Source organism: Amblyomma mixtum, chromosome 1 (genome assembly GCF_055824585.1).
Source record: "Amblyomma mixtum isolate Tamu chromosome 1, ASM5582458v1, whole genome shotgun sequence".
Taxonomy (NCBI): domain Eukaryota; kingdom Metazoa; phylum Arthropoda; class Arachnida; order Ixodida; family Ixodidae; genus Amblyomma; species Amblyomma mixtum.
Genome location: NC_143012.1, coordinates 221,058,229 through 221,083,254, shown reverse-complemented (window position 1 = coordinate 221,083,254; position 25,026 = coordinate 221,058,229). Strand labels below are relative to the sequence as shown.

Below are 25,026 nucleotides of genomic sequence, written 5' to 3'. Positions count from 1 at the left end.
ACTGCTAGCGTTTCCTGGAAAACCACGCCAGCTGTGAAAGAACTGAAAACTTGAATTACGTTTGCTTTTGCCGCTCCCCACTCATTACGAAGAGGACGTATAAATTAATGTGCAAATGTTATGCTTTCGGATGGCTCAAGAAATGGAAGAGCCCGCTTTCGTGTTTGCCTTGTATAGCTGCTGAACCTGCCAAAATTCATATATCTCCTGTTAAGCGTCCCATATTCATGGAAGCGTCCCATGACGCTTCTTGCGCAGTAATGTAGTAATGACCATTGAGGCTACAGAGCAGGCAACTTGTAAGTTTGTTGTCAAAGTTATCAACGTGCTTATGATCAAGGTAAGCTTATAGAGAAACTTCGAGCTTTCAAACCGTGTTCGAAGTGAAAAAGAACTTTCGAGATTGAAGGCAGTCGCACTACATGCTTACGGTGGGAGCAATGCGAGATTAGCAAAGCAACACAAAAGCGTCATCAAGGAGTCACAAAGATGGCGTCACCGCCCCCCCCCCCCCCTCCCACCCTGCTTTTTTTCTTCTTGGAATTAGTGCCCTTAACCTGTCCCGTTCACACATCTGCCCATAGCCAGCGCCGCAGGATGCCCGACTTATCCCAGCCCGCAGTCATCAGCTCAGCCTGCAGTTTCTCCCTATTAGTGGAAACCCGAGCGCCCTGCGGACGTCAACGCGCCGCCTAAGGATTAATCCATTGTGATGCACTCCGTGGTTATGGCTTCGGCGGTGAGGAGCTCACGCCAGCGGTGGCCCTCACCGTGCGCCATCCGCCCACCGTCCGTGAGTCACGTCTCATGTGACTCACGCTCGACGCGCGGCAGACAGACCTGCAAGGGCGGTGGTGGCATACGCGTCTCTGCATGTCATCAGCCATATCCCACGTGTCACCTGAGGCGCCTAGGAAAAGTATACGTGTACACAAAATAGATGGAAAGGGGGTATGAGAGGGGGATGGAAACGGGCGGGCCAGCGGACACCGCTGTCTCTGTCCCGCATGCCTGAGCGGTGCCAAATTGAGATCCTCTTTCGCGCGACGGCCGCCGCTGCCTGCAGCATCCCCTCGTGGGAAACGTAAGCCGCGGGATGACGGACCCTGTTGTTTCCAGGGGCCTGCCTGCTCTCGTGCAAGACAGGAGGGTGAGGGGGTAAGGCTTAGTAGCCCCGTTGTCCAACGCGCCGTCGTCGTCTGGGGTCCCCCGTGGTGACGGATAGGGGATTAAGTCGAAGATTCCAGACCGAGTGTTGGTATAGGCTGCGCGCCAGGTTCTGGAAGTTTTGCCTTGAGAAAAAAAGGGGGTAGGGTTTTAACGTAGTTATACCGAATAGACGCGCGAAAGCATGTGTTTTGTCTGGTTGGCTCTTGGTTTTGCTTTCCTGGGTCGTTGACACGTCAGGCGAAGATATTATTAAATAGTAGTATTAGTTGATGAAGATGACGATGTACAGAGCACGAAAGTGTGTTGCAATTTAACACGGGGCGTTTTCGGCTGCGGCGGTTGCGTAGTGCTCTCGTGCACGGGCCAGCGAAAGCTGATCTGTTCCCACCAGTGCGGGCTCGAAACCTAGTCACGGTAATATTATTCATTTATTTGCTTTGTTTAAGCTCAGGTCAATTCGAGGTCAGGCTTCAGCGGTGAACAGGCTTTTGCAGCTTTGGTCGCAAAGTAGAGCTTCCGCTCCGAAGATGCAGGAACTTTGCGCATGTGCCGTATTGAGACTAATCCTGTGTACGCCGTACTCAAGGCTAGGTGCACTGTGCTGCAGAGCGATCCAAGAACAGCGAAAAAAATGGCATTAATTATTCCACTGAGCTTTACCATATTTAGGTAAGACTGTGGGCTGGCTACGTTGTGCAGGATAACAGATAGTTTGGCATTTATCTCAACCAGATAAAGAAGTACCGAAATCTCAGTGCACGAACGCTTTCGTATTCTCCTCTGTCAAGATTAATTTATAATTGTAACAATGATCAAATTTAGAGAAAAAATATTTCCTCTAGACAAGGGCTCTGATGACGATGTACGCGCCTTCGAAATTGTCTCGAACGCGTCATTGCGATCAAGCCAGTATATAAAGGACAAACGTGCTAGGGAGACGAACGCAGGGAATCGTTCCTCTAACCGTATATAAACGCTTTGGAGATACGTCGGCCGTTTTGCACCCAAACCCGGCGAAGGCCTTTCATTCCGGCACGTGTCAAGCGACACTCGACAGTAACGCATTCTGCCTCTCACATATGCCAGAGCGTTCGCGCTTCTAAAAATAGCAACAGTGCCAGCCGCTGGTTCTGTGTGTGCTTATATCGGATGTTTTTCCCCGAAAAGCGCTCTCGTCGTTCTTGTCGCCCCCAGCTGCGTTTCCCGAAACGGCTCGGACAGAGAAGGCACGCCGCAGCCATCATGAAGCTGGGGCAGGATTCGGAAAGAGGGGAAAAAACACACCCAGTCTAGCCAAACAAAAAAAAAATAAAAAGGTGGGCAGAAGACAAAAAGATACGACACGCGAGAGGAATGGAGGGGAGGGCTGCAGTCGTAGGTTAAACCGTAAACGAAATTAGGGCGAACACGTCCGACGACTCGACGAGATGAAAACGGAGCCACACGCGGGCCAAAGCGTCGCGATCGCATTACGAGGGCGCGGCCACAATAATTTTCAATCAAACCTCTCGTCTACGAGCTCCCTTGCGGCGCCTCTAACTTCTCTCTCCCGTCTGCCGCCATTTTCCTTCCCGAAGAGATCGCGTTATAGCCGCGATTGCGCTTTTAACCGGCGAGGCCTCCTCTGTCAAGCCCCGGAAAGCCCGCTGCCTACGCTAATGGGAAAGAAAAGGCTGCGACATTTAGCGCTCTCGTCCCATCCGTTTCCTTTCCTCCCTTCGCCGCGAAGGGATCGGAGGCGAAGGAAGGAGGTCGAAGAAAAGGGTCTTCCGTCACGCGCTCGCCTCCATCGTCAGGTCGATCTCTCCCCCGCCTACTTGGCCTGCGCTCTCTCTTTCTCAACCCGCACCGTCCGACTAATTCGGTGCAGCGCTTCAGACGCCCGGATGCGTGCGTGTTGAAACTTTTAGATAACTGTGCCCTCAGAGTTTACCGCATATGAGTTGGTTAACTAAGCAACAAAAAAAAAATGCAGTGGCGGACAGGCGTTTATGTCCAGTAAGGTTTGGTTTGGTTTGGTTTATGGGGTTTTAACGTCCCAAAGCGACTCAGGCTATGAGAGACGCCGTAGTGAAGGGCTCCGGAAATTTCGACCACCTGAGGTTCTTTAACGTGCACTGACATCGCACAGTACACGGGCCTCTAGAATTTTTCCTCCAGTAAGGGGTGGCTCTAATGAAAAGAGTTCGCTTACTTTTGTCGAAAGCTCGACTTCGTCGGTTCTTCGTATGTGGTTCTGGTATCCGGTTCCTGGAATTGTAATGCCCATGGTTGACTTTAGTTTAATCGTGCGGTTAACATTTCAAATGCAGGAGGATTCAGGGACGCTAGTTCTGCACGAGGCTTACGGAGCTAAAAAGATGTTTTCAAGTGACTCAGCTGTCATGGAAGCTCCCCGGTGCAGTTGATAAATAAGAGAAATCAATGCTTTGACTCTGCGAGGCAAAGTAAGAATTCGGACCTCTTAATCAAACGGGAAAGAGGTTAGTGCCATAGCTGGCACTAACGTAGGTAGGTTACAGCGTCAAGGAACATCAAAAAATGGAAGGCGAACCAAACTACTTTCCGTGCTCTTCAAGAGAATAGGGTTTGTACAAATGCCCATAGAGAACAAAAGTTTATAGTATTTGATGCAGATTAAAAAAGACGACCTTAAGGAAGAAGGCATTCGTGGCGCGTACGACAATCCTGCCATCCTGTTTTTTGCTTCATTGTTGGGTTACAGTCAACTGAAGCGGGCACGCAGTTTGGACCAGTCGGTGAAACATAATCGTATATCTACAGCTCGGGGTGGATTGAAAAAAGAAATAAACTCGGCCACTCCAGACTTTCTTGAAACAATGCTTCCACAACAACAGTCTCCAGACTCTCGGGTGTCCAAAAATTAGGCCTGCCTTCCGGAAATGGGGGTCAGTTATAAACAAGCGCAGAAGGCCATCTCCCCAAATCGTAATCGACCACTCAACTTGCCCATCTGCGCCGCTTCAGCAGTTACGCCACACGCTGCACACAACAGTTAGGGAAGCGCAAGGCGTGCGGCCGGCCAGGGTGCCATCACTCATCGGGTGGCCGCCAGAGCCGGCGCTCCATCCCGCGCGATCGCGGCGCGGCCCGCGGGGGCTTGGATAGGAGGAAGGGAGGGGGGCTCAAACTCGGCCAAAAAGTGCTGCGTGGGCGCTTTCTTCCCGTCGTCTTCCCCTCGCTCGCATCAGCAGCGAAGGCGGCAGCTAGCTTCACCGCTGCTTGGCTCCTCCAGAGCCTGCTGGTGTTCATAATCGGCCATTTGAGGAACACAATACGGCGGCGGCGGCGGCGTCGACGACGTCGGCTCAGCGCCAGGGCAGCGGTTTTCCGGTCGCTTCGAGGTGTTGGGGAGGGGGGGGGGGGGGGGAGGGAGGAGATCTCGTACAAGAGGAAGAGGTGAGAAGGGAGCGTTTGGCGCCGAGGCTTGCAGATGGAGACAATGGTTTCTCTCTCTCGTCTCTCTTTCTCTCTCTCTTCTCGCTTTCTCACTCCCTCTCTCTCTGAGTGAAGAGGCGCGCGTAGTCGACAAACAAAGCGGCCCCTTTGTAGTGCCGCGCTGTGCTGTCAAGTTTTCTTCCATAACTTTTTTTTAATTTTTCGAATGGAATCGGAGCATTACGCCCGCTTACCCCTTTGACGTTTTCTCCTCTCCCAGTAAATTCCGTTAGTATAGATGTGTTGCGAGAGTGAGGCTCTTCAAGAGGCCGTAAGAGATGACGGGGGGGGGGGGGGGGGGGGGGGGGAGAAGAGGTGGAGGCAAGGGTTTGCCTTGAGTTGGCGCGTTAGCGTTGGTCCACGCGAGCCGTCAATAACGGTGCGCCCGGCGGCGGCTGGTGACCGCTTTGCGGCGCGAAGCTTTGTCATCGCGCCCACGGCCGTCCTTTGGGCTTTTAAGAGAGGTGTCAGTCCCACGCTTGGCCCACTTACGGTTGCCCCCTGCCGGAACCATAACGTCATGAGCGAAGCGATTTCCGGAGTTGGTCCATGAGTAAGGCACGCGAGCAGCTGAGATGCGTGAAAAGTTTGGAGGAGGCATAGTGGCGTCATTCGGGGCTAACAATGGCGAGGCGCGTGGCAAGAAAGCGTAGGACGCACGCTGAAGAGAATGTGGCCATTTTTTTGCTTGCTCACTTCTTCAGCATTAATCTATTTATTCCTTTAGTTACGTTTTGCCTAATGACCACAACAATTCGAAGCCGGCAAATAATAATGTAAATATTTTGTAATCGAACGTTAGGGTTTCTGTGTCTTTCGCCTCTTCCCACGTGAGCAATACTTATTATTATCTATTCTTACGTAACTATGGCGCCCTGTTTAGAGGTACTGTTTTTAAATGCTCCCAGTTGAGTTGTATTGCGCATCCATTTAATCGCGTAAGCATTTTGTGTTGGAGATCTGCGCATGCTATGGAAAAACAGCCTGGCATCGATACATGCACCTCGGCCGAGAAAGGGGTGTATTTCGCCGTATATTGCGAGAGCCTGTTGCTTTATGACCAAAATGACAATGGCACCATATCTCTGGCTAACATTTTTATTCTGTATTAAATCTGTCTTCCTTTGTCTCCGTCTGATCGCGGTAGTGAAGATGCTTCAAATTAATAATCTGTCGAGAGATGATATATCTAAGGATTCCTGGGATATCAGAGCAATGGGAGAGCAATAGTATGGGGGTAACATTTTCGCCACATGGGCTATGAGAAATGCTGTAGTGGAAGGCTCCTGATTAATATAATTAGACCACCTGGGATTTCTTTAACGCGCATTGACATTGCACACCAGACGCGCAATTTTGTATTTCTCCTCCATAAAAATACACCCGCCGTGGCTGAGATTTCGTCCCAGGACTTTGGGATCAGCAGCCGAACACTAAAGCCATTGAGCCACCGCAATAGTTATCGGAGAGCAAACTGTGTGCGTGCATAAGTGTACACTGCGAATTACTCCAGAACGGATCACATACGAATACTTTCTTCTTACACAGAGGAAAACAAGAGTCCCTGGAAAACTCCATATTGTGCCATTCACAGCATGCTGGTTTGGTAATCTTTGCATGTTTCGGTGTGTATGTCTGCCTCTTATTTCGAACGGGCGCGTTTGAACCGGCTCTTGAAGCCGAGGTCGGATTAAAAAGAGCTGTTGTTCATTCCCTCACTTTTTTGCGTGTGCAGACAGCACTATAGCTTCCCGCGTGCGATTATGTGCGATCACCTTATACAATTAAACGCCACTGCAAGACAGTGCTGAAGCCTCCGCGAGTCACCTGCAGGAAAGCGGCACATGCGCGCTGTTCAGGAACGCTACTGCATTCCTTGCTGCCCAAATTAGGCGGACGGAGCGCGTTTCACACGCACAACCAATCGATCTACCAACACAAATTACCATTCTTCCAGCCGTAAAGACATAATCCCCCTCAATCAGCCGCAGGCAATACGGGGAACAGAACCAAACCCTTGACGCCTCTGTAGTTCCTCGTTGGCTTGTCCGGAGGCCGCAGCTAACCAACCGTTCACACGCTTCACGCCCAGCTGCAAGAACAGTGAGCTGGGGATAAAGACGCACAGAGAGGAGGAAGAACAAGCAAAACCCTCTAAGTGCAGCCGCTGTCAAGAGTGCGGCGGCGCCCACGGGGGAATCAATGGGCTCTCAGGCGCGCGCTCGGAGCGGACGCCACGATATAGCTGACGCGGCGCGTTGTAAAAGCCCATCGTCGACCCAGGACGCCGCCCGAGCTGGAGAGAAGAGAAGGAAAATACTGCTGCCGGTGCAGACTGCGCCGGACGAGACCGGGAAGCGCTCGGACGATGGCCGGCGCACACACGCACGCACACTTCGCTAAACGCGATTTGCCCGTTGCAGCAGCGGTACAGCCTGCAGCCTCTGGCCAGACAGGAGAAGCGGGCCGCCGGAGGCGCAGTCGCGGTATCATCCGCTGCCTCTGGTCGGCCCCGTCCAAACGCAGAGAATCTTAAAAGCCCCAACCACTAGCAGCTGCTGCTGCTGCTGCTCTCAAAGCATGCCTCAAAAGTGTGTGTGTGTGTGTGTGTGTGTGTGTGTGTGTGTGTGTGTGTGTGTGTGTGTGTGTGTGTGTGTGTGTGGTTGTGTGTGTGTGTGTGTGCGCGTGTGCGTGCGTGCGTGCGCGCGCGCGCGCGCGTGTGTGTGTCGGCATAATTTCCACACGTGGCAGCAAGGCTTCAATACGCCATAATCATTCTGTGCCGCCAACGTGTATATATGCACAACAGGCACGCGAGCTCACAGATCTGCATTAGAGAAGTGCTAGCGCGCGTTGGTAGAATATATAGAGAGTTTTAGCACAGCGTTAGCGTGATGGCAAGGGAAATTACGTTAGCGTGCCGCATATCCGTAGACAGTTTTAGTATGGCGTTCTGAAAAGGTTAAACGCAATCTGCTTCTTGACATGGAGGCGAACGGTCATTCTAAAATGGTCGCCACTGCCGCTAACTTGCCAAAATATCATATTTCAGAAGCCTTTAAGCCAATTGAACCATGTAAGTCCCATTTGAACCATGTATTTCTTAGACATTATTGGTTTTAAAAAAATGGACTTCAGCGTGGTTTTCCTATGTAAAATTTATCTTATCCACGGAGGAATTCCCGTGCGTCGTTACTTTTTCCTGCGCATTTATGTCGTCAGCTCTAATGCTTTCTTTGCTGCGAAAAGAGGTGGCCGTTGCCACTGTCCGGCACAAGCCTCTCGTCGTTGATCTGAATAAAAATAAATAAAAGAGAAAACCTCTTGTCGAAGGATCGACTACGAGGATCCTTATTAGGCTTCTCGTCTGTGAGCCGCTTAATTCATGAAATATGCACGCCATGAATGCAGCGAGGCCACTAATTTGCTCCCTCTCCGATGTCGCTAGCCCTGATATTTTCTGTTCATTTCCAGATGCTGGGGCAAAAACAAAAAAGTGAAATTTTACCCAGATAGTCGTTCATGAAAACATTTGTGCGGATCGTGAATTTGTAACACAAAGGATCAGAGTACATCACAGCGAAAGTTGGGGAAGATTGTGGTGAAATGACGCGAGGGGCACATTCTAATTTCGCCTTTGACGGCGAAGCTCATGTTTCAGAGATATGGCATAAATGGTAAAGCAAATTTGTTTCATCATGTTTTATTTACTTCTGTTCGAGCTTTTCCTTCTTTTTTGATTTGTGCGAGGTCATATCAGAATGTTTACTCTGTTATCGATAATCTCTTGCATGATGTCGCTCACACCCAATCATATGCAACTAATTTCATTTCTGAATACATTCCCAAACTACGCAACCTACTTTGTCGCCTATAAACAAGAGCGCATCGTGAAAATACGGTAAGCATACCGCTGTGAAAAAAATAGTATCCCTTCCGAAGCATATTTAAAAGGCCGAACGCGCCCTCATCGACATGTGCGAATATCGAATACAGTCGCTAATGTATGACGCACACGCTGTAAACAGAGAGCACTGGAGCTCTATTGCCTCGGATACGCCCACTCCAGTCGAAGAAAAATTAAGCCTATGCAAGCCCACAGGATTTTAAGCCGACACGTATAGTGGTGTCTCGGCACGCATGCTTTGTCTGAGACTGATAACAAACAAACAAACAAACAAAAAGAGTGCGCTATCTGAATAAAAACAAGGACGTCGTCGTCGTTTACCACAATGTCCGCCGTTATCCGCTGAGGCAGTGTCGCTTGAACGACGGAGGCCGCCAATTCCTTAACCGTTTTCACAACAAAGGCAGCCTGCCATCTTCGCTTGTCTTGCGTCTATACACGGCAGCCAGGCGGATACCATCGCGTGACAGAGAAAAAAAAATAACAGAACACATCCCTCAATTTGCATTCTCTGATTACGTGGAGAGCCCCGTATACTTACAAACCTCGATACGATCCTTTGTATGCCGAGTTGCATTGTACGTACGTATACCTGCGCGCTATACAATTACGCGCATTTCGCAAAGCTATCAGGCAGTAACGACCGGCGCGTCCCGTTAACCCTTCAATAATCTGTGTCGGCTCTCTCACCCCCACTACTTGCCCCGAAGAAGCGCGTTGTTCTTCGCTGCGCCTCTTCTTCTTCCCGCCATAGAGACCACACAGAGAACATTCCCCTGGGAAAGAAAATTTGCGCGCGGTGATTTCGGCGTCGAACCGCTCGGCGGGCGACGTTCCGTTACGCGCGCGGTCACCTATAACGACGCGTCTTTCGAAACAATCGAAGAAATACACTCGCCGGCCGTTCAAACCCTGTTCGCCTCTGTCTCTTCCACGAGAGCATTGCGCAGGATTGCGGGCCTCTTTCGCGAGAACTGGGTTACCTCCACTCGGCAGCAAACAAGGCGAATCGTTTGTTTGCGCCCCAGCTAGCCGCGGCCTCTTCCAATCTCCGGACAAATTCTACTGCGCCCCCTTCATCATCACCCCACTTATTTCGTACAAAGGCAGTAAACATTTCAAGAAAGGTGCCCCTTGTTTTCATCGGGGGAGTCGCGCGAGGCGTTTATCATTTTCGTGCGCGCCAAATAGCAGGAAGTCCTCGAAACCTACTCGCCAGCGTAATATCCTCACAATGGAACAAACCGACGACGTCTGCACAGGAGGTCGCGATCTTTGTGCCCGTTGCGTCTTTCGGAAGTGAAGGAGTGTCTGTACTCTCTCTCTCTCTCGCTTCGCTGCCTTCAATCGACAGGGTGGCCGAGTCTTCGGTCCCTGAGGGATGAATGGCAGCTGACGGCGGCTTTCGGGACGTTTGTTGGAGCGTGCGCGCGAAGGGAGACGGCCGGCACACACAATGGCAGCTGTCTATAAGGTGTAGAGAGAAAGACGGCGGTCAGTGAGTTTTTTTTTTTTTTTTGAGGTGGTGAATTCGTTGTTGAGTCCTGGACGTATGAAGAAAGCGCGGGGACAATGGTGGGTCCCTGTTTACACCTCCGCGAAGTAAAAATGGGGGGCGTCGCGGAAGTTTGTTCCCGGGCGACCTGATTAGCTGTGCGAAAAGGCACGAGATGGAAATATATGACGAATTGAAAGGTAAGGAAAAGAGGAAGGAGGAGGAGGGGGGGAGGGGGAGGGGGGGGAAGGGCAGTCATGTGCTGCTCTGCTTAAAGGGACAGTGAGGACAAATGAAAGTTGGCCTGAATCGATAGCGCACCACGTTCCAAGCACAGAGAGACTGTTCTCACCGGAAAACGGAGATTTAATAAGCTAGAATAGTTCAGAAGACAGGTGTCGCCGTCACCGGCTAATTTCGCAAGTGAAATGCGTGCGTCGACACGGAATTTTGGGCTCAAATCCGAGAGTGCACCTCCGTATACTTCAAAACGGTGGCGACCCGTCCTTTTCGTTAAGGACGTCACGAGTTTGAATCGCCTTGCTGGAAGATTTTTAAATGCAATTTCCTCGCCTACAAATGCGTTATTTACTGCCGGACAAACGTAAACGTAGCCAGAAAGAGGCGAAGAATCAATTTTTACTGAGAAAATATATTTGGATGCAGTTGTCCTCAGTGTCCCTTTAATATTTTTTTTTTTTTTTGGCATATTAGGTGAGGAATGTTTGGCAAACACGGCAAGCAAATGTGAAAAAAAGCGTGTCGCTTTTCGGAGGGCAGTTCTAAAGTATAGTATGCATGGCATGTGAGAAGCACAGACAGGTAAAAATAAGTTTTATTTTCAAAGCAAGAGACGTACAGTTCGACACCTGATCGACGTAGGAGCTCTCTGTTTTCATACAGCTCGAGCCCAAGTTGACATTGTTCACCTTCCATCCCCTTGTCCCTCGTAAATAACTTGTGTAACCGGTTCATTGTTCTTCAGCAGCTTGCATATGACTATTGTAAGGAGATTTGCATATAAATGCATAGTTGCGGCAGTGAGACGCAGGATGAATGGATGTGAATGGATGTGAATGGAGGTGTTGACAGGACGCGCAGGCATGAAAATAGCACTCATCGCCGGCGGTAACTAACGATGCAAGCACAGTGATTGGGTTTGTCAAAGCTGTCACGATGTACAAAACACATAGGGCTGTATGCGCTTAAATTTGCGCCACTCTTCTTTCTGGGTCCTTTGCAAAACATATCATTGTTCTTGCGCTTTAAATAAACATCATCCTGTTATTACGCAATCAGTGCTCAGTGGAGTGGCCGCTCTTTGAGTTCTCACTTGGAACCGGTCTGATCTCGTGGCAGCGGCGCCTGAAAGCGCGTTAAGCTGGTTCGGCGATAGAAGTTAACACTTCTGTATTTTATGTCCCCTTTTTTTTTTGACAGCGAAGCTAAATTCGTTTCGAGTTCGCGCAGAGCAATGCCTCCTATATGCTTTGATCCTTCGCACCTTTTACAGCTATTTCGCCATCTATGCTGTGGCGAGTGACCATGACCTTCCCTACTCCATGCCCGCTGGGCACACGAAGCCAGTTTATTCGGAACTCCCCGACTCGCTTTCACCCTTGAAAAAAAAAAACATCAAGATCCTTTACTGCGGGAGCCAAGGGTCGTATTCATCCTTAATGTTCCGCCGCCCGCTATTTCGACATGCCCCTCGCGACAACTATATATATCACACGCGGTGAGCTTCGGCGGTGCTTCGGGAAACGGCTTCGCAACGTCTGTTTCGTGCTCCGGGGTAAATCAGCTGCTAGCTACGCACCGTTTTGTATAATATTCGTGGCTCTTAAGAAAAAAGGAGGGAATAGTTAAGAGATCAAATATGCAAGCGAGATTAGAAAGAAATGGCTACAGGGACGACTTGATACCCTTTTTATTTTATTTTTTTTTAGTGGACACCCTGCCTGTGTCGACACTAAGAGATATGCTGTGAAGTATCAATGGGTAGGGAGCGTCGAAGTGCCGTCCGCTGTCACTTAGAGAAAGCGAGGGAATAACGATAAGAGTATGAAGGCGCATAACGGGGATTGTCTCGAACGGCTTTTCTCCTAAAACAAAGTAAAGATGGGGCGCCAGTCAGGGGAACCTTATTGAGAAATTACCAGGGATGGTATTTTTATTTTCCACTTTGTTTCCTAGCCGATAAGGCCCGTTGGTATAGTTTTCCATCCAGTACTTTGCGTTGCATAACAGGACCTGTCCGCGCGTACTCCACAAGCCTGACGTTCAGCCGAGTTCATAGTCACTAGACAACGTAGTTAACCAATGACATTTTCGTGAAGGGCTCAGTTTTATTATCAACTGAGAACATGGTGGGCCTATAGCTGTCGCTGCTTACATTCTGGTTCTGCAAGTGGTGCTTTCTAAGGAACGATAACGAGACTGCCAGTTGCTCCAGGAACCACACAATCTGCGGACGTATTGCGGAAACGTTCGCTGCAAGAAGCGCCCGCTTGCTTCCATGTAACCTTATAGTGGTTGGGCCCATGGGAACTGTGAAGCGGGCACTCTTGCGTTATGCGTTCTCCTTTTCAGTGCACCAGCACTGAGGCCCGCAATATCATATTTCTCATATGTTTGCTTGTCCAAAGCCTTTAGCATGTGGCCCACCTCCCACGGTGAGTCAGGTGGCAACCTGTCAGCAGGCTTTATAGCCAGCAATGCAAAAACACTTTATTGCAAAACACTCTATATGGCCGCCAGCGGGTTTCGGACCCGCGGCGGCGCCAACGAATCAGCTTCGCTAGCCACTGCATTAATTAGACCACTATGCATGATCGCCGAAGTCCAAAATCCGGCGTGTTTGAACTTCCAGTCTCTCGCTGGTATTGTTGTTGTCCTCGATGATAATGATGCTCTCAGGCTTAAAGGCGTATACCCACGGCGGCGAATTTTCCAGCGGATGCGTGCTGTGCTTTGGATGTCGTCCTCATCAACTTCTATCCAGAACGCGCTGTTATCGCAGTGATCTCTTCAACCGAGCCTCGAACTGAAACCGAAGTGAAAACCGATGAGCGAGCGCACCAAATTCGCATTTGGCCTAGTAAACTTTTCTTTCTCTGTGAGTGAGTGAGTGAGTGAGTGAGTGAGTGAGTGAGTGAGTGAGTGAGTGAGTGAGTGAGTGAGTGAGTGAGTGAGTGAGTGAGTGAGTGAGTGAGTGGGGAGGGGGGTAAGGAATTAAAAACGGTATGTCAGTGAAGTGCGACAGTGTCTCTACTGATAAAAACAGCCTCCAATTGCTAGCCAACATGCTTTGTAATAAATAAACTTCTGCAACTTTGTCCTTATCCCCGGAGAAGTGATAGCAGCCATGGAGCCCTCCCCCTGAATAAAAAGAAAGCCAGAACTCTAAAACGTGGCATCACCCTGCCTAGCTGAATCAATACATTGCCTCATACGATGAGTCCCTGCATACTGTGCACATCGTGGCCGGTGCACTTATATACTATGTATATAACAACGCAGCCCGAGATACGGATGCTTTCCTGCGCGATTCGAACAGCACGCTGCCGACGCTGCACGGGTTGTCGGGCACGGGTTCGCGCAGCCCGGTCATCGCCGTTTAGGTATAACAGGGCACGCCGTGGCAATAAAAGCGGAGCCACGTGCGTTCGCCTCCTTCCTTCCCTACCCTTCCCCTTAGCACGCAGTATAATATAGCCTCCACGAGTTGACGCGCTCGGGGTCCTCGATAAACAGGCCCGGGGCATATTTTTCCGCGCCCAGAAAGCATCTAGAGGCCATAGGCGCGTGGCGTCGCCCCGCCGATTGGGCTGCGCGCGCTTGCTTCCTCTCTGGGGTCGCAGCGCGGCATTGCAGCGCCAGCACAGGGAAAAAGTGTCGGAGTGCTGCGTCAGCCTGGACTGGAAGCACTGCGCATACCTCTTCGTCGCGACCACGTTCACAGCAACACGGCGGGTTGTCTTGAAGTATCGCAGTCCGACCGTGGTCAGTTGCGTTTGAGTGTCCTCTTCACCATCACCACTATCGGCGTGGTCTTCTTTAACCAAACACCGTGTTGCTGCAGGATGAAGGTCATTCCCACTGATCTCCAGTTAACCTGTCCTGTGCCAGGGGCGGTCGCTCTCTTTTAGCAAATGTCCTAATCTCATCTACTCACCTCTCTTTATGCCGTCGCTGGCCCATTTACCGTTCACTTCGGATCCGCTCTGTTACCCTATGAGACCATCCGTTGGCGGTCTCGCGCATTGAATGTCCATATCTTCCACCGCTGAAATATACTTCCCAAGCAGCGACTGTAATTATTCTGAAGTTTTTTATTAAACGCCAACGCTTCCTCTCTGCCCTGCTTCTAAGACTCGCGCGAGTCTATACTAGCTCACCTTCGCGCCAGAACTGAAGCCAGGCATCGCACAAAACGTAGTGCTCGTGTATACCGACGGCCAGCCGCTCCGGGGGTCGTTGCTCCTCTCTGGTGGACAGCCTGCGCGCTCTCGGAGCCTGCGACGTGACGGCCATTCGTTTACGATTCCCCTGGCGCGACGGATGTGCCAATTCGGAGAGCCGTTCCCCCCTTCGCACTTCTCCCCTCGTCCTCCGCCTCAATATGCCTCCCTAACCCCCATTCCTCGACGGTGCGCGCTAGACAACAGGCCAGTGGACACCGAGTCGCCCTGGCTGGCGGAAAGGAACGAAGCGACCGCCACGCACCAACAGTGCAGGCGGGGAGATATTGCTGCCTTTGCTCGAGCGGCGCTCTTCACTGTCTCAAACAGCCAGAGCGTGACTCATGTATGTCGCCAAGACAGCAACAGTCTCGTAGGGCCGTTGTTATGAGGTTCGCTTGCGAAATTGTGCTCGTTCGTTTCTGCCTGTGCATCCAGTATCTGTACAGCGCATATGCTCTCTCTCTCTCTCTCTCTCTCTCTCTATATATATATATATATATATATATATATATATATATATATATATATATATATATATATATATATATATATATATATAAGGATGCTCCATGCCTTATGGTCGCCATGAAACTTCGATGGCGATGAATTCTGCCGTCACTTTCGCAGTTTTCCCTCTCACTTGTGTTTCCCTTTCTTTTTTGTTCTTATTATCTCGTCCTCTTTTGTCTTTTTTTGCTTTCAAAACCGAATGTGCAATATAGCTGAGAGGTATTTTGCCGCCTGCCATATGTTGTGCGTGCTGTGTGTGAGGCCTCTTCGACTGAACTCGCTCTCGTTTATGGGCACGTGCTCACCGCTTCGTGCTGTTTTTTTGTTTGCTTGCTTTACTGAACTCTGCTCGCTGCCGGTTTCATGCCTCACGCTCTGAAAATACATTGCAGCGTGTTCTAGTGACTCATACATGTGCGTAAAAACGTTCTTCACGTCCCTGTCAGCAGGGGGTCAAAAGATTTTGCTTCTATATAGCACGGTGTTGCGTTGGTTGTTGTGACTTCGGCTCTGGTTAAATGCGACTATCGTACTTGACATTAGCACTCCCACCCGCTGCTAATTCATTCGGGAAACGTCAATTTCAAGGTCAAGAGTGCATTTGACGCTGCGCCGCTCATGCTGGTCCAAAATTCTCACTCATGCGTAATCGCGAGAGGCGAACATTCAAAGCTTTCCGTTTTGTCTTTTTGCTGTACCCCGAATCTTCGATCGATCACCGGCTGAGCGCCTTTTTCTTCAACCAAGGACGAAGGGTAAACACTGAATAGGAAACGCGTAACGAATGGATCGATACCGTCGTTTGACAAAACGCACCCTTTCTCGAACTTGTCAGGCGTCAACGCGACTAAGAAGCCGTCAAGAATCAGGGCGCACGATCTATGATGTTCGTCAAACTTTGTTAGAGTACTCGACTTAGTTGACCACTGATGTCTCTGTCTGCAACTGTCTTCACTAAGCTAAGATAAGGTAAGGTGAGGTGAGGTATAACTAACTGGAATCCGTAAGGATGCGTTACGTGTTTACGATTTCGTAGAGTCGTCAGTTTCGCGTTCAGTCAAATCGTTTTTCGTATTTTAAGTAAGCTACATGCCGCATCTTGCACTCGTTGTGCCGAAAACTACAAGTCGAAGAAGAGAGCTATTCTAACAGGACATTATAATTCCCCCTTCCTTTTTTCTATTGACTACGTCGCATCAGGATAAACGAAGGCGGAAATAGCAAGCAGAAAAAAAAAACGAACCGGATAGTTGTGATATTTCTTCCAGGACCGGCAATCTACACAGTGTAGAGGGCGCCAGAACAAATCGCTCTGCAAATCTCAGCTCTGGACCGCCTCGCTCTATCGTCGTCCGAGCTATATCGTCCGCTCAATTCGGGCTCTGCTTGAAGACAGAGATCCATACTCTGTCTTCTCTGGCATCAGTGTTCTCCTTTTACTTTCTGATCCCATGTTTTCTTTACATCACAACTTTTCTCCCGCAAAGCCAGAAAGAAAAAAAAAGAAAACGTGGGACAGATTCAGCAGTGCCTCAGTGAGCGCGCGGTAGAGGCGTATACCAGGCACGCCAAACGGCATCGATCTGTTGATTGTAAAAAACTTCTTCCTCGCGAAGCATTCGGTTTCTTTTTTTCTCCGCGCTATACGTCTCCACGCCAGGAGCCAATGAGGAAGAAAGGAGGACAGCTTTTGTTCTGTCTTGGCGGAGCCGGGGGCTCGTGTGGTGCGTGCCCGCGGCGCGAACCCGCCCATGCAGCTGATAGCGTTCTCTCCGATCGAACTTGCATCGCGTATCGGTTTCCTCCTTGGTTGATTTCACTGAGTGCGCTAAATCGCGTGACATACGAGGTATTGGAAGAGAGAGAGAGAAATGAAGAGGAGACTTCCCATTAAAGTTTTCTTCGTCTCCTAGGCAACGCGACTGAATGCTGCATACAGCCTTCACGAGTTTCACGTGCGCAGACACGCATTCATGCCTTGCAGTTGGGTGCAGTACGTGGAGACTTGCACTGCTACGGTTTCACACGATCAGAAGAGCGGATGCGCTCGGAGATGGTTGTGTAAAGTTGCTCGCGCATCTTCGGTCTCCATTATCCCACATCATAACCCTCTTTCTATCCCTATCTACCTTCCCTCAGTCCGGAGTAGCAGACCAGAGAATTGTGACTCAGGCCGTGACTCTCCGCCTTTTCTTGTAAATGTAAGTCCAACCAAAGACTGTAGGGGTAGCCAGCTAGCATGGACAAGTCTGGCGACACAGCAGCTTTTAATAGAGTATACACCGGCGATCGGGCAAACGGAAACTGAAGTTTCGGAGTAGTTGTAAATTCTTAGCCAGTTAAAAAAAGAAAACAACTGAAGTTTCGGAGTAGTTGTAAATACTTAGCCAGTTAAAAAAAGAAAACACGCGTTGACGCATCGAGTTACCCTTTGCCGACATTTAAAGGAGATATTGAAAAAGACTATTGAAAAAAAAAAGAAATAGAAAGAGTAACAGGCTTTAATACGCAACTTCATGACTTGCGTAAATAACTATTTCGTATTTGTTGGAAAGGATAAAACAAAAATATCGTGAAAAATGGTGTACTTTATTGCGAGCGCTTACAAAGAAAACATTGCGTAGAATGTCGCATTTCGAAAATAAAAAGAGACGAAAAAAGAAGCGGCCCAAATAGATATTAAAAAAAAAATAATGCGTGGAAACACTTACTATGGAAAGCCTACAGCCTGTTAAAGGGTCCCTGAAAGGGGTGTCTGAGGTTGGCAAACAAATACTTGCATTATGTAGAGCATAGGCCACTGAACGTTCATGCCGCGTACAATACATCAAAGGCGAGTAGATAATTTATAATACATTTTCAAAAACTACCTCTCCCGAGCCTCGCGGCGACCAGCGGCGGTGAACTTCCGCCCGAATCCGTACTCATTACGTCAGTTTGTACTCTTTACGTCACAAGTGCTGGGCTATGATTGGTTCGCGGTGACAACGTGAAATCACGCATTTAACAAACTAGAAGCTCTAGATACTTCACACTCTTACTCTTTTCGGAAACATTTCGCATTTCAGCAAGCAGAGTGGTCGTTTATATGCATGTTTACGCAGTTATTGTGTGTTCGGTGTCAGAAATTAGTACTGCACTTCCGGTTTACATTGTTGTCGTCTGCTCGTACCGCTTGTGTCACTCCGCCGGCGTGGCCGTCGAATCGAATATCGAGGTGCGGTTCAGTCACCGCGCTACTGATTTCTTTCGTGACCTCCGTCGCATGCTCAATCGAAATGAATCGGCCGTGCTGCGTCATTGATTGCAAAGCCAGGGACCGGCAAGATATTGCCCTTCGGTACTGTCTGCCGAAAGATGGAAGTGAGCGATCTGTCGTCGTCGTCAGGATTCAGCGCCCGATTTCTGAACGGTGTGTCCTTAAAAACTTGGCCAACGCGCCGCACCGATCGTCGCTTGCGAACTGCCGCCCCACTACAAGCAGGGACACACGGAGCGGTGAGCATCGCTGCGCCACTCTACCGAAGCTTCGCTCACAACAGGTGTCGCAGTCGCACTTCGCCGCCGTGCAGCAATGCCTGAGCGCTGCTTGGGATGGTGTACAAATATCACAAGGCAAGATCGCCTTGTTATCAGAAATACTTCTCGAGCAGCGACAAAGCATGCCTGCTTATGTTGCGAGCTTTCGGCAACGGCACCGCTCGCGGGCGCTCCGGGCGACGAGCTCTGCTGCTGCCTGGCTTTCGTAGTCGTCGCTAGGCCTATTGCCTCTTTGGCATCGAAGCTGCAGCGGCCGGCGCTTCGGAAGTCGCCTGAGCTATAATAAAAGGCTTACTCTACACATCGCTTTGCAGTCAACAGCATCATCTCACAATAAAATAGTATGGTCACTTTCCGCGACTCCTTCAGCAGCGAAGCGAGCGGGCGCCAGGCGAGCCGGATCCCACGTCGGGCCAACGGCAGCTGCGAGACGGTTGTGGCAAGAAATTTGCTCGTATCACAGTCGTTACATTTACCAGCAGCTCAGTATTGGTCAACGATCCTCAAAAATGACACATTTTTCACATTTCTTATCCCAGGGTTTATTATTTACGTCAAAAACACACTTTAGCTCGTTTTTATGACGCCGGCAGACGGGATCCAGGCTGGCCGGCCGGCCGGCATGCTCGGCGTGCATCACGTTCGCACAAGAAAATGCAAAACAGCCATGATACCAGAGAGGATGCTTCCTAGATTCGAGCAACGAAAATATGTCTGTGCAAAAGTGGATCTTTCGGCAACGACACCGCCTGCGGCAACGCCGCGCGACGAACTGCGCGCTGGTCCCAGGCTGCCCTAGTCGTCGCTAGGCTTATCTGGTTTCGCATTGAAACCGCAGCTGACGGCGCTTCGGAAGTCGCCTGCGCTATAATAAAAGGCCTACTATTCACATCGCTTTACTGCGAACTCGTCCCATAATAAAAGATATGTTCGATTTCCACAATGCCTTCAGCAACGGAGCTAGCAGACGGTAGGCGAACCGCACCAAGTAGCAGCAGCACCAAAGCGGCTGTGGGATGAAATTTGCTTGTATCGCAGTCATCACTTTTACCAGCAACTCGGTATTGGCCAACGATCGTCAGAAATTATGCATTTTTGACATGCATCTATCCAAGGGCTTGCTATGGACGAGAACAAACAATACTAGCGCGTTTTTCAGTCGCCGGCGGCCGGCATCAAGGCTGGCAGGCCGGTCCGGCGTGGCTCGGCCCCGAGCGCCCTGAGCAGCGCGCTGTACGGCACCATGACGCTGCCGCTCTCCGCGCTCGTATTGGCTCCCGCTTCCCGTCGTTGCGTTTTCAGCGCGCGGCTCGTCGTTGACATCCAGCAGGTTGGACGCAGGAGACGAGCTGCGATCGGTCGTTACGACGTCGTTCACAACGGCGCGCCGCAGCGAATCGCACACACTTTTCGCACATATGTCCCCGCCTTAAGGCTGAAATCCCATTTCGGCATTCATCCGCAAAAGTCGTTCCTTCAGCTCGGGGTCCATAATACGAGAGAAGCCGCAGCGACGGTTGCGAGACACAGGTGAACACAGCAGACAGCGGGGAAGCGAGCGAGCGAAAGAGCGCGTCAACCGGAAGTAAACAAACCGATCTCGTCGATGACGTATTTGTGGGCGGAGCATGGTCCCGGCCTGTAATCTTTATTTTTTTATGGTCCGCTCCGGTGTACGAGTTGAGAGGGAAAAGGCTGGTGGTCATTTTTAACAGTCATTATCTCTGGTTCCACACAAGGTAGATCAAAAATTTTTGCGGTAGGATGATGGATCGTTCAATGTCTATCAATACTTCGACTTCTCCTTGCCTGCATGGACACCGTTTCAGGGACCCTTTAAGAGTGGACAACGAGACCTGGCGCCGGCGGCAGAAGCATAGACGACGACGGACGGGGGTTGTTGCTCTCCAAATCACCGAACCTCCGAACCGATCGAAGGACGCTGTCTCCCACGGGCCTGGGAGAAATTACTGTCAAACGAGTGTCGTCGTTAGGCAACGATGTGGCGAGAACTTGGGACAGCAGCAGCAACGCTGGAAGCAGAGATGCACATGAAGCACGGCGGACAGCGGTATACGTTGTCCGAGTCGGCCTTCGGCTCACCGAACGGGATGATGCTACGCAAGGTCACGCTGAGCGAGGCTGCTAATTGAAAGACGCTGTGTCGAAGGGGTCTCGTGCTTCGGCCATCCGGCGGGGGAGTTCGAGAAGGTTAAACCACCTGCGAGGAGACTGCGGGATTCTGCTTTCCCACGGAGGCAACGCACAGAACACTTGCGGCAGTGGTCAAGGTGACGCATCTGTGTTTGATGACTGTCTTCCCCTTCTCATCCCCCAAGCTGTGAGAGAGCGAGAGAGCTTCAGCACCGCCCCGTGCCGGGGGTGGTACCGCCAGCGTCATCAATGGCCCATCCGATTGGACAACGTTATTCGACCTAAGTTCCCTAGTCAGGGATTTGGGGAACGCGAACCGTATTTAACGGGATGTTGTGTGATCGGACTCATCGGAGCATTGCATTCGATTCTCATCTGTAAATATGTAGAATAAACCCTTCTGTACAGTTTCCTCGATAGCGCAGTCCGTCAACGTCATTCGGAGCCGGTACCTGTGGGGCTAAACGAGTTAGTCATCTCCAGGACCCCTCCGTCTCCAACACTGGTTGGCAGCAGCTGGGATGGACCGTGCGACATCGTGCTTTCTCCACGGGTGAGCGTTTTGGCTTTTGCTATGGGATTCGCCAGGCTTTAGATTCAGAGAAAAATCTTGACTGGGAATCAAGGGTTTGTCATTTGAGAAGGGTTATTCTCAAGGCATTTTTTTTTAGTTAGCAGAGCCAAAGCGGAGAAAGCGTCACAATGGACCTAATGAGATTGTTGAAGTCGGACTTGCTGTTGATATGCGAGGAACTGTCAGTGGAAGTTCAGAACAAAGTAACCAAAATTGAACTGGGCGAAATCATTCTTAAACACGTCAAGGATAACGATCACCTAGAAGTTACATGGAACTTGATACAGGAGGAAAAAGAAAAAGCCCGTAGAGAAAAAGCCGAACAGGAGGAAAAAGAAAAAGCCCGTAGAGAAAAAGCCGAACAGGAGGAAAAAGCGCGCACAGAGGAAAAAGCGCGTAAAGAGGAAGCTGATCGGGAGTGGGAAAAAGAGAAAGAAAGAAAAAAATGGGAAGCTGAAAACGCTGAAAGGGATCTAAAGCGTAGACAGCTTGAAAACGAAAAACAAAAAGAGGGCGTTGGTGCGAGAGCCGGAACTCCTGAAAGAGCAAGCGATGCAGAATCGTATCGAATGAACAGGTACATGCATTCGTATGAAATTGGTCGGGACATAGGACTGTACCTGGGCAATTTTGAGAGAACTTGTGAAAGAGAGAACTTTGCTCGCAGTACATGGCCACAACGGCTTCTGACCCTCTTGCCTTGTGAAGTAGCTGAAGTCATAGCGAGACTTAGCACGAAAGACGCAGCAGATTATGACAAGGTAAAAGCCAGCCTGCTGAAAAGATACCGGCTTTCAGCCGAAGCTTTCCGACAGCGCTTCAGGAGCACAATCAAAAACGATAGCGAGGGCTATCCGGATTTCGCGTATGGCCTTAAGACTAACCTGCTAGAATGGCTAAAAGGAGCTGAGGTTTACGAAAGCCGAGACAAAATCATCGAGTGTTTTTGCCTTGAGCAATTTTACCGAAGCATTCCACAAGCAGTGAAACTGTGGGTTCAAGACAGGGAAAAGGTCGACACAGTTGAAAGAGCCGCTGAGCTGGCAGAGGAGTACGTTTCGTGCAGAAGGTTGAGCACTGAAGGGGGTGCGTCACACGCTCGAAACACAATGCGAGATCAAGGACCTAGCCGAAAGAAGCAGCTTGCTAGAAGTTCTGGACAGTCGGAGGCGTCAAAGAAAGCGCCAGAAAAGCAAGAAGAACAGTCAAAGAGAGAGGGAGCAGACAAAGCCGGGAAAAGAGAGTTCGAGGCTAGTAGGCCACAGCGTTGCTACAACTGCAATCGTGTCGGGCACTTTGCAGCCAAATGTCCAAAGCAGCGTGTTGTGTTCTCGTGCATCGATGATAGCGACGAGAATTTAGAGCTCCTTAGGCCGTACTTGCACGAAATGCAGGTTAACGGGAAACCTTGCAAAGTGCTTCGTGATAGCGCCGCGACGATGGACGTTGTCCATCCGTCCTATGTTACAGCGGACGATTTCACGGGGGAAGTGTCGTGGATAAAACAGGCGGTAGAAGAACACAGTGTATGCCTGCCGATGGCTAGAGTGAGGATTTGCGGGCCGTTTGGAGAGCTGTTAACTGAGGCCGCAGTTTCGAAGGCCGTGCCACTTCAATTCCCATACCTTTTCTCGAATCGATCCGACCAATTGCTACGCGAGAGAGGCCAGAAACTCGGAAGTGGGGTGATACAAGCTTTGACAAGGTCTAAAACTCTCCAGCTCGCGTCTCAATTGAGCCAGATTCCCGAACTTCAGGTAGCTAGAGATGCACCAGCCAACTTATCGTTGGAAGCCAATCAGGAGGGTGAAGAGCCACCAGGGCATAAAAGGCAGACGGATGACCGAGCAGATGAGCGACCAGACACTTCGATCACTGAGTCGGTAAATGAGGCAGAGAGGGCTGAAGGGTCCGTTTTATCTCCAGCTTCGCGTAACTTTGATCGCCTTCTGCAGGTGAACAGGGAGTCCCTAATAAAAGAACAAAAACAGGACCCTACATTGGAAAGATTGCGCCTTACAGCCGAAGAGGGAATCGCGAGACGCAACATAACGATGCATGAGAAAGGAGGCTTACTGTACCGACACTATCAGGACAGAAAAGGCAAAACACTTGATCAGTTGGTCGTGCCTGAAAGGTACCGAGCGGATATTCTGAGTCTCTGCCACGGTAATGGCTGGTCAGGACATCTCGGAATCAATAAAACAAAGGAGCGGCTGTTAATGGAATATTACTGGCCAGGATGTTTCAAAGATGCAGAACGCTACGTGAAATCGTGCGATGCCTGCCAGCGCGTGGGCAAGCCGGGAGAGACATGGAAGGCTCCACTAAAAATTGTGCCATTGATCTCGGAACCTTTCCGCCGGCTTGTAATAGACACAGTAGGCCCGCTGCCTAAAACAAAGTCAGGCTATAAGTACCTGCTCACTATGCTTTGCCCCGCCACAAAATTTCCCGAAGCAGTTCCATTGAAGGATTTGAGCTCCGCAGAAATAGTTGACGCTCTTTTGTCGGTGTTCGCGCGCATAGGATTTCCGACCGAAATCCAGGCCGATCAGGCGACAGTCTTTACAAGCGCTTTGACGACCACGTTCCTAGAAAGGTGCGGAGTAAAAATGCTACACAGCTCGGTGTATCATCCGCAGTCTAACAGTGTAGAAAAGTGGCATTCGGTGCTGAAGCGGGTGTTACGTGCTCTTTGTTACGAGCACAAAGCCGACTGGGAGGACTGTCTACCGGCCACACTGTTCGCTTTACGAACAGTGCCCCACGAAGCCACGGGGTTCACCCCAGCAGAACTTGTATACGGAAGAACCCTCCGCTCTCCCCTCCGAATGCTGAGAGAAATGTGGGAAGGGACAGGAGAGAACCAGACAGTGGTTGAGTACGTGCTTCAGCTACTGGACCGCCTTAACGATACAAGGGAGTTAGTAAACCAAAATATGAAAACTGCCCAGGAGGCCGCCAAGGTCTATTATGACAAAAACGCCCGCCTTCGAGCTTTCACCGTGGGCGATCGCGTGATGATACTCCGGCCATCGAGAAAGAACAAGCTAGAAGTTCACTGGGATGGTCCAGTGGAGGTTTTGCAGAAACTTTCAGACACTAATTATGCGCTAAAGGTTCCAGGCAGGGGAAAGCAGGTGAAAATCTATCACTGCAATCTGATGAAGCCGTTCGTGGAACGTAGCGGGATCGTCAATCTGACGCTAAATGAACCGGAAGAGCCGGACGGCGAGAGTCCAGATTGGAAAGAAAGCGCTGGCGCTAGTGGCGCCATGGAGAACATCCTGGCTCTTTCCATAGGTGCAGAATTTCTAAGCTCGGCCCAGATCGACGCGCTAAAGCAGTTGTTGAGTAAATTCGCCGATCTATTTAGCAGCCGCCCAGGAAAGACACATCTCCTGACACATGAAATAGAGCTCACGTCTGATGAGCCGATTCGGTCGAAGCCCTACAGGGTATCCCCACGGCAAAAAGAGGTAATGGAAGCTGAAATTCAGCGCATGTTAATGTTAGGGGTTATAGAGCCCGCGGAAAGTGACTATACCTCACCGCTGATCCTGGTTGAAACCCCAGGCAAGGATCCTCGCCCATGCGTGGATTACAGAAAGCTGAATGCGATTACCAAGGATCAGCTTTACCCGATTCCCAATATAGAGGAAAGGATAGAAAGGGTGAGCGGCGCAAAATTCATTTCCACCCTCGATCTCGTGCGCGGATATTGGCAGGTTCCCCTCTCGGAGAGCGC

General features: G+C 50.3%; 2 protein-coding genes across 2 annotated transcripts in view; both read left to right on the top strand.

Annotated features, from left to right (window-relative positions):
* LOC149370972 (uncharacterized) overlaps positions 1-25,026 on the top strand; it is a 422,419-nt gene that overhangs the window by 3,642 nt on the left and 393,751 nt on the right. The gene's annotated exons all lie outside the window — the stretch shown is intronic.
* Positions 20,663-25,026, top strand: part of LOC149370973 (uncharacterized) — a 210,493-nt gene continuing 206,129 nt past the window's right edge. The window contains exon 1 of the mRNA XM_089567864.1: positions 20,663-24,736. Within this exon, the coding sequence (XP_089423990.1) occupies positions 21,404-24,736 (3,333 nt within the window). The 5' untranslated portion in view covers positions 20,663-21,403. The remainder of the gene's footprint in view (positions 24,737-25,026) is intronic.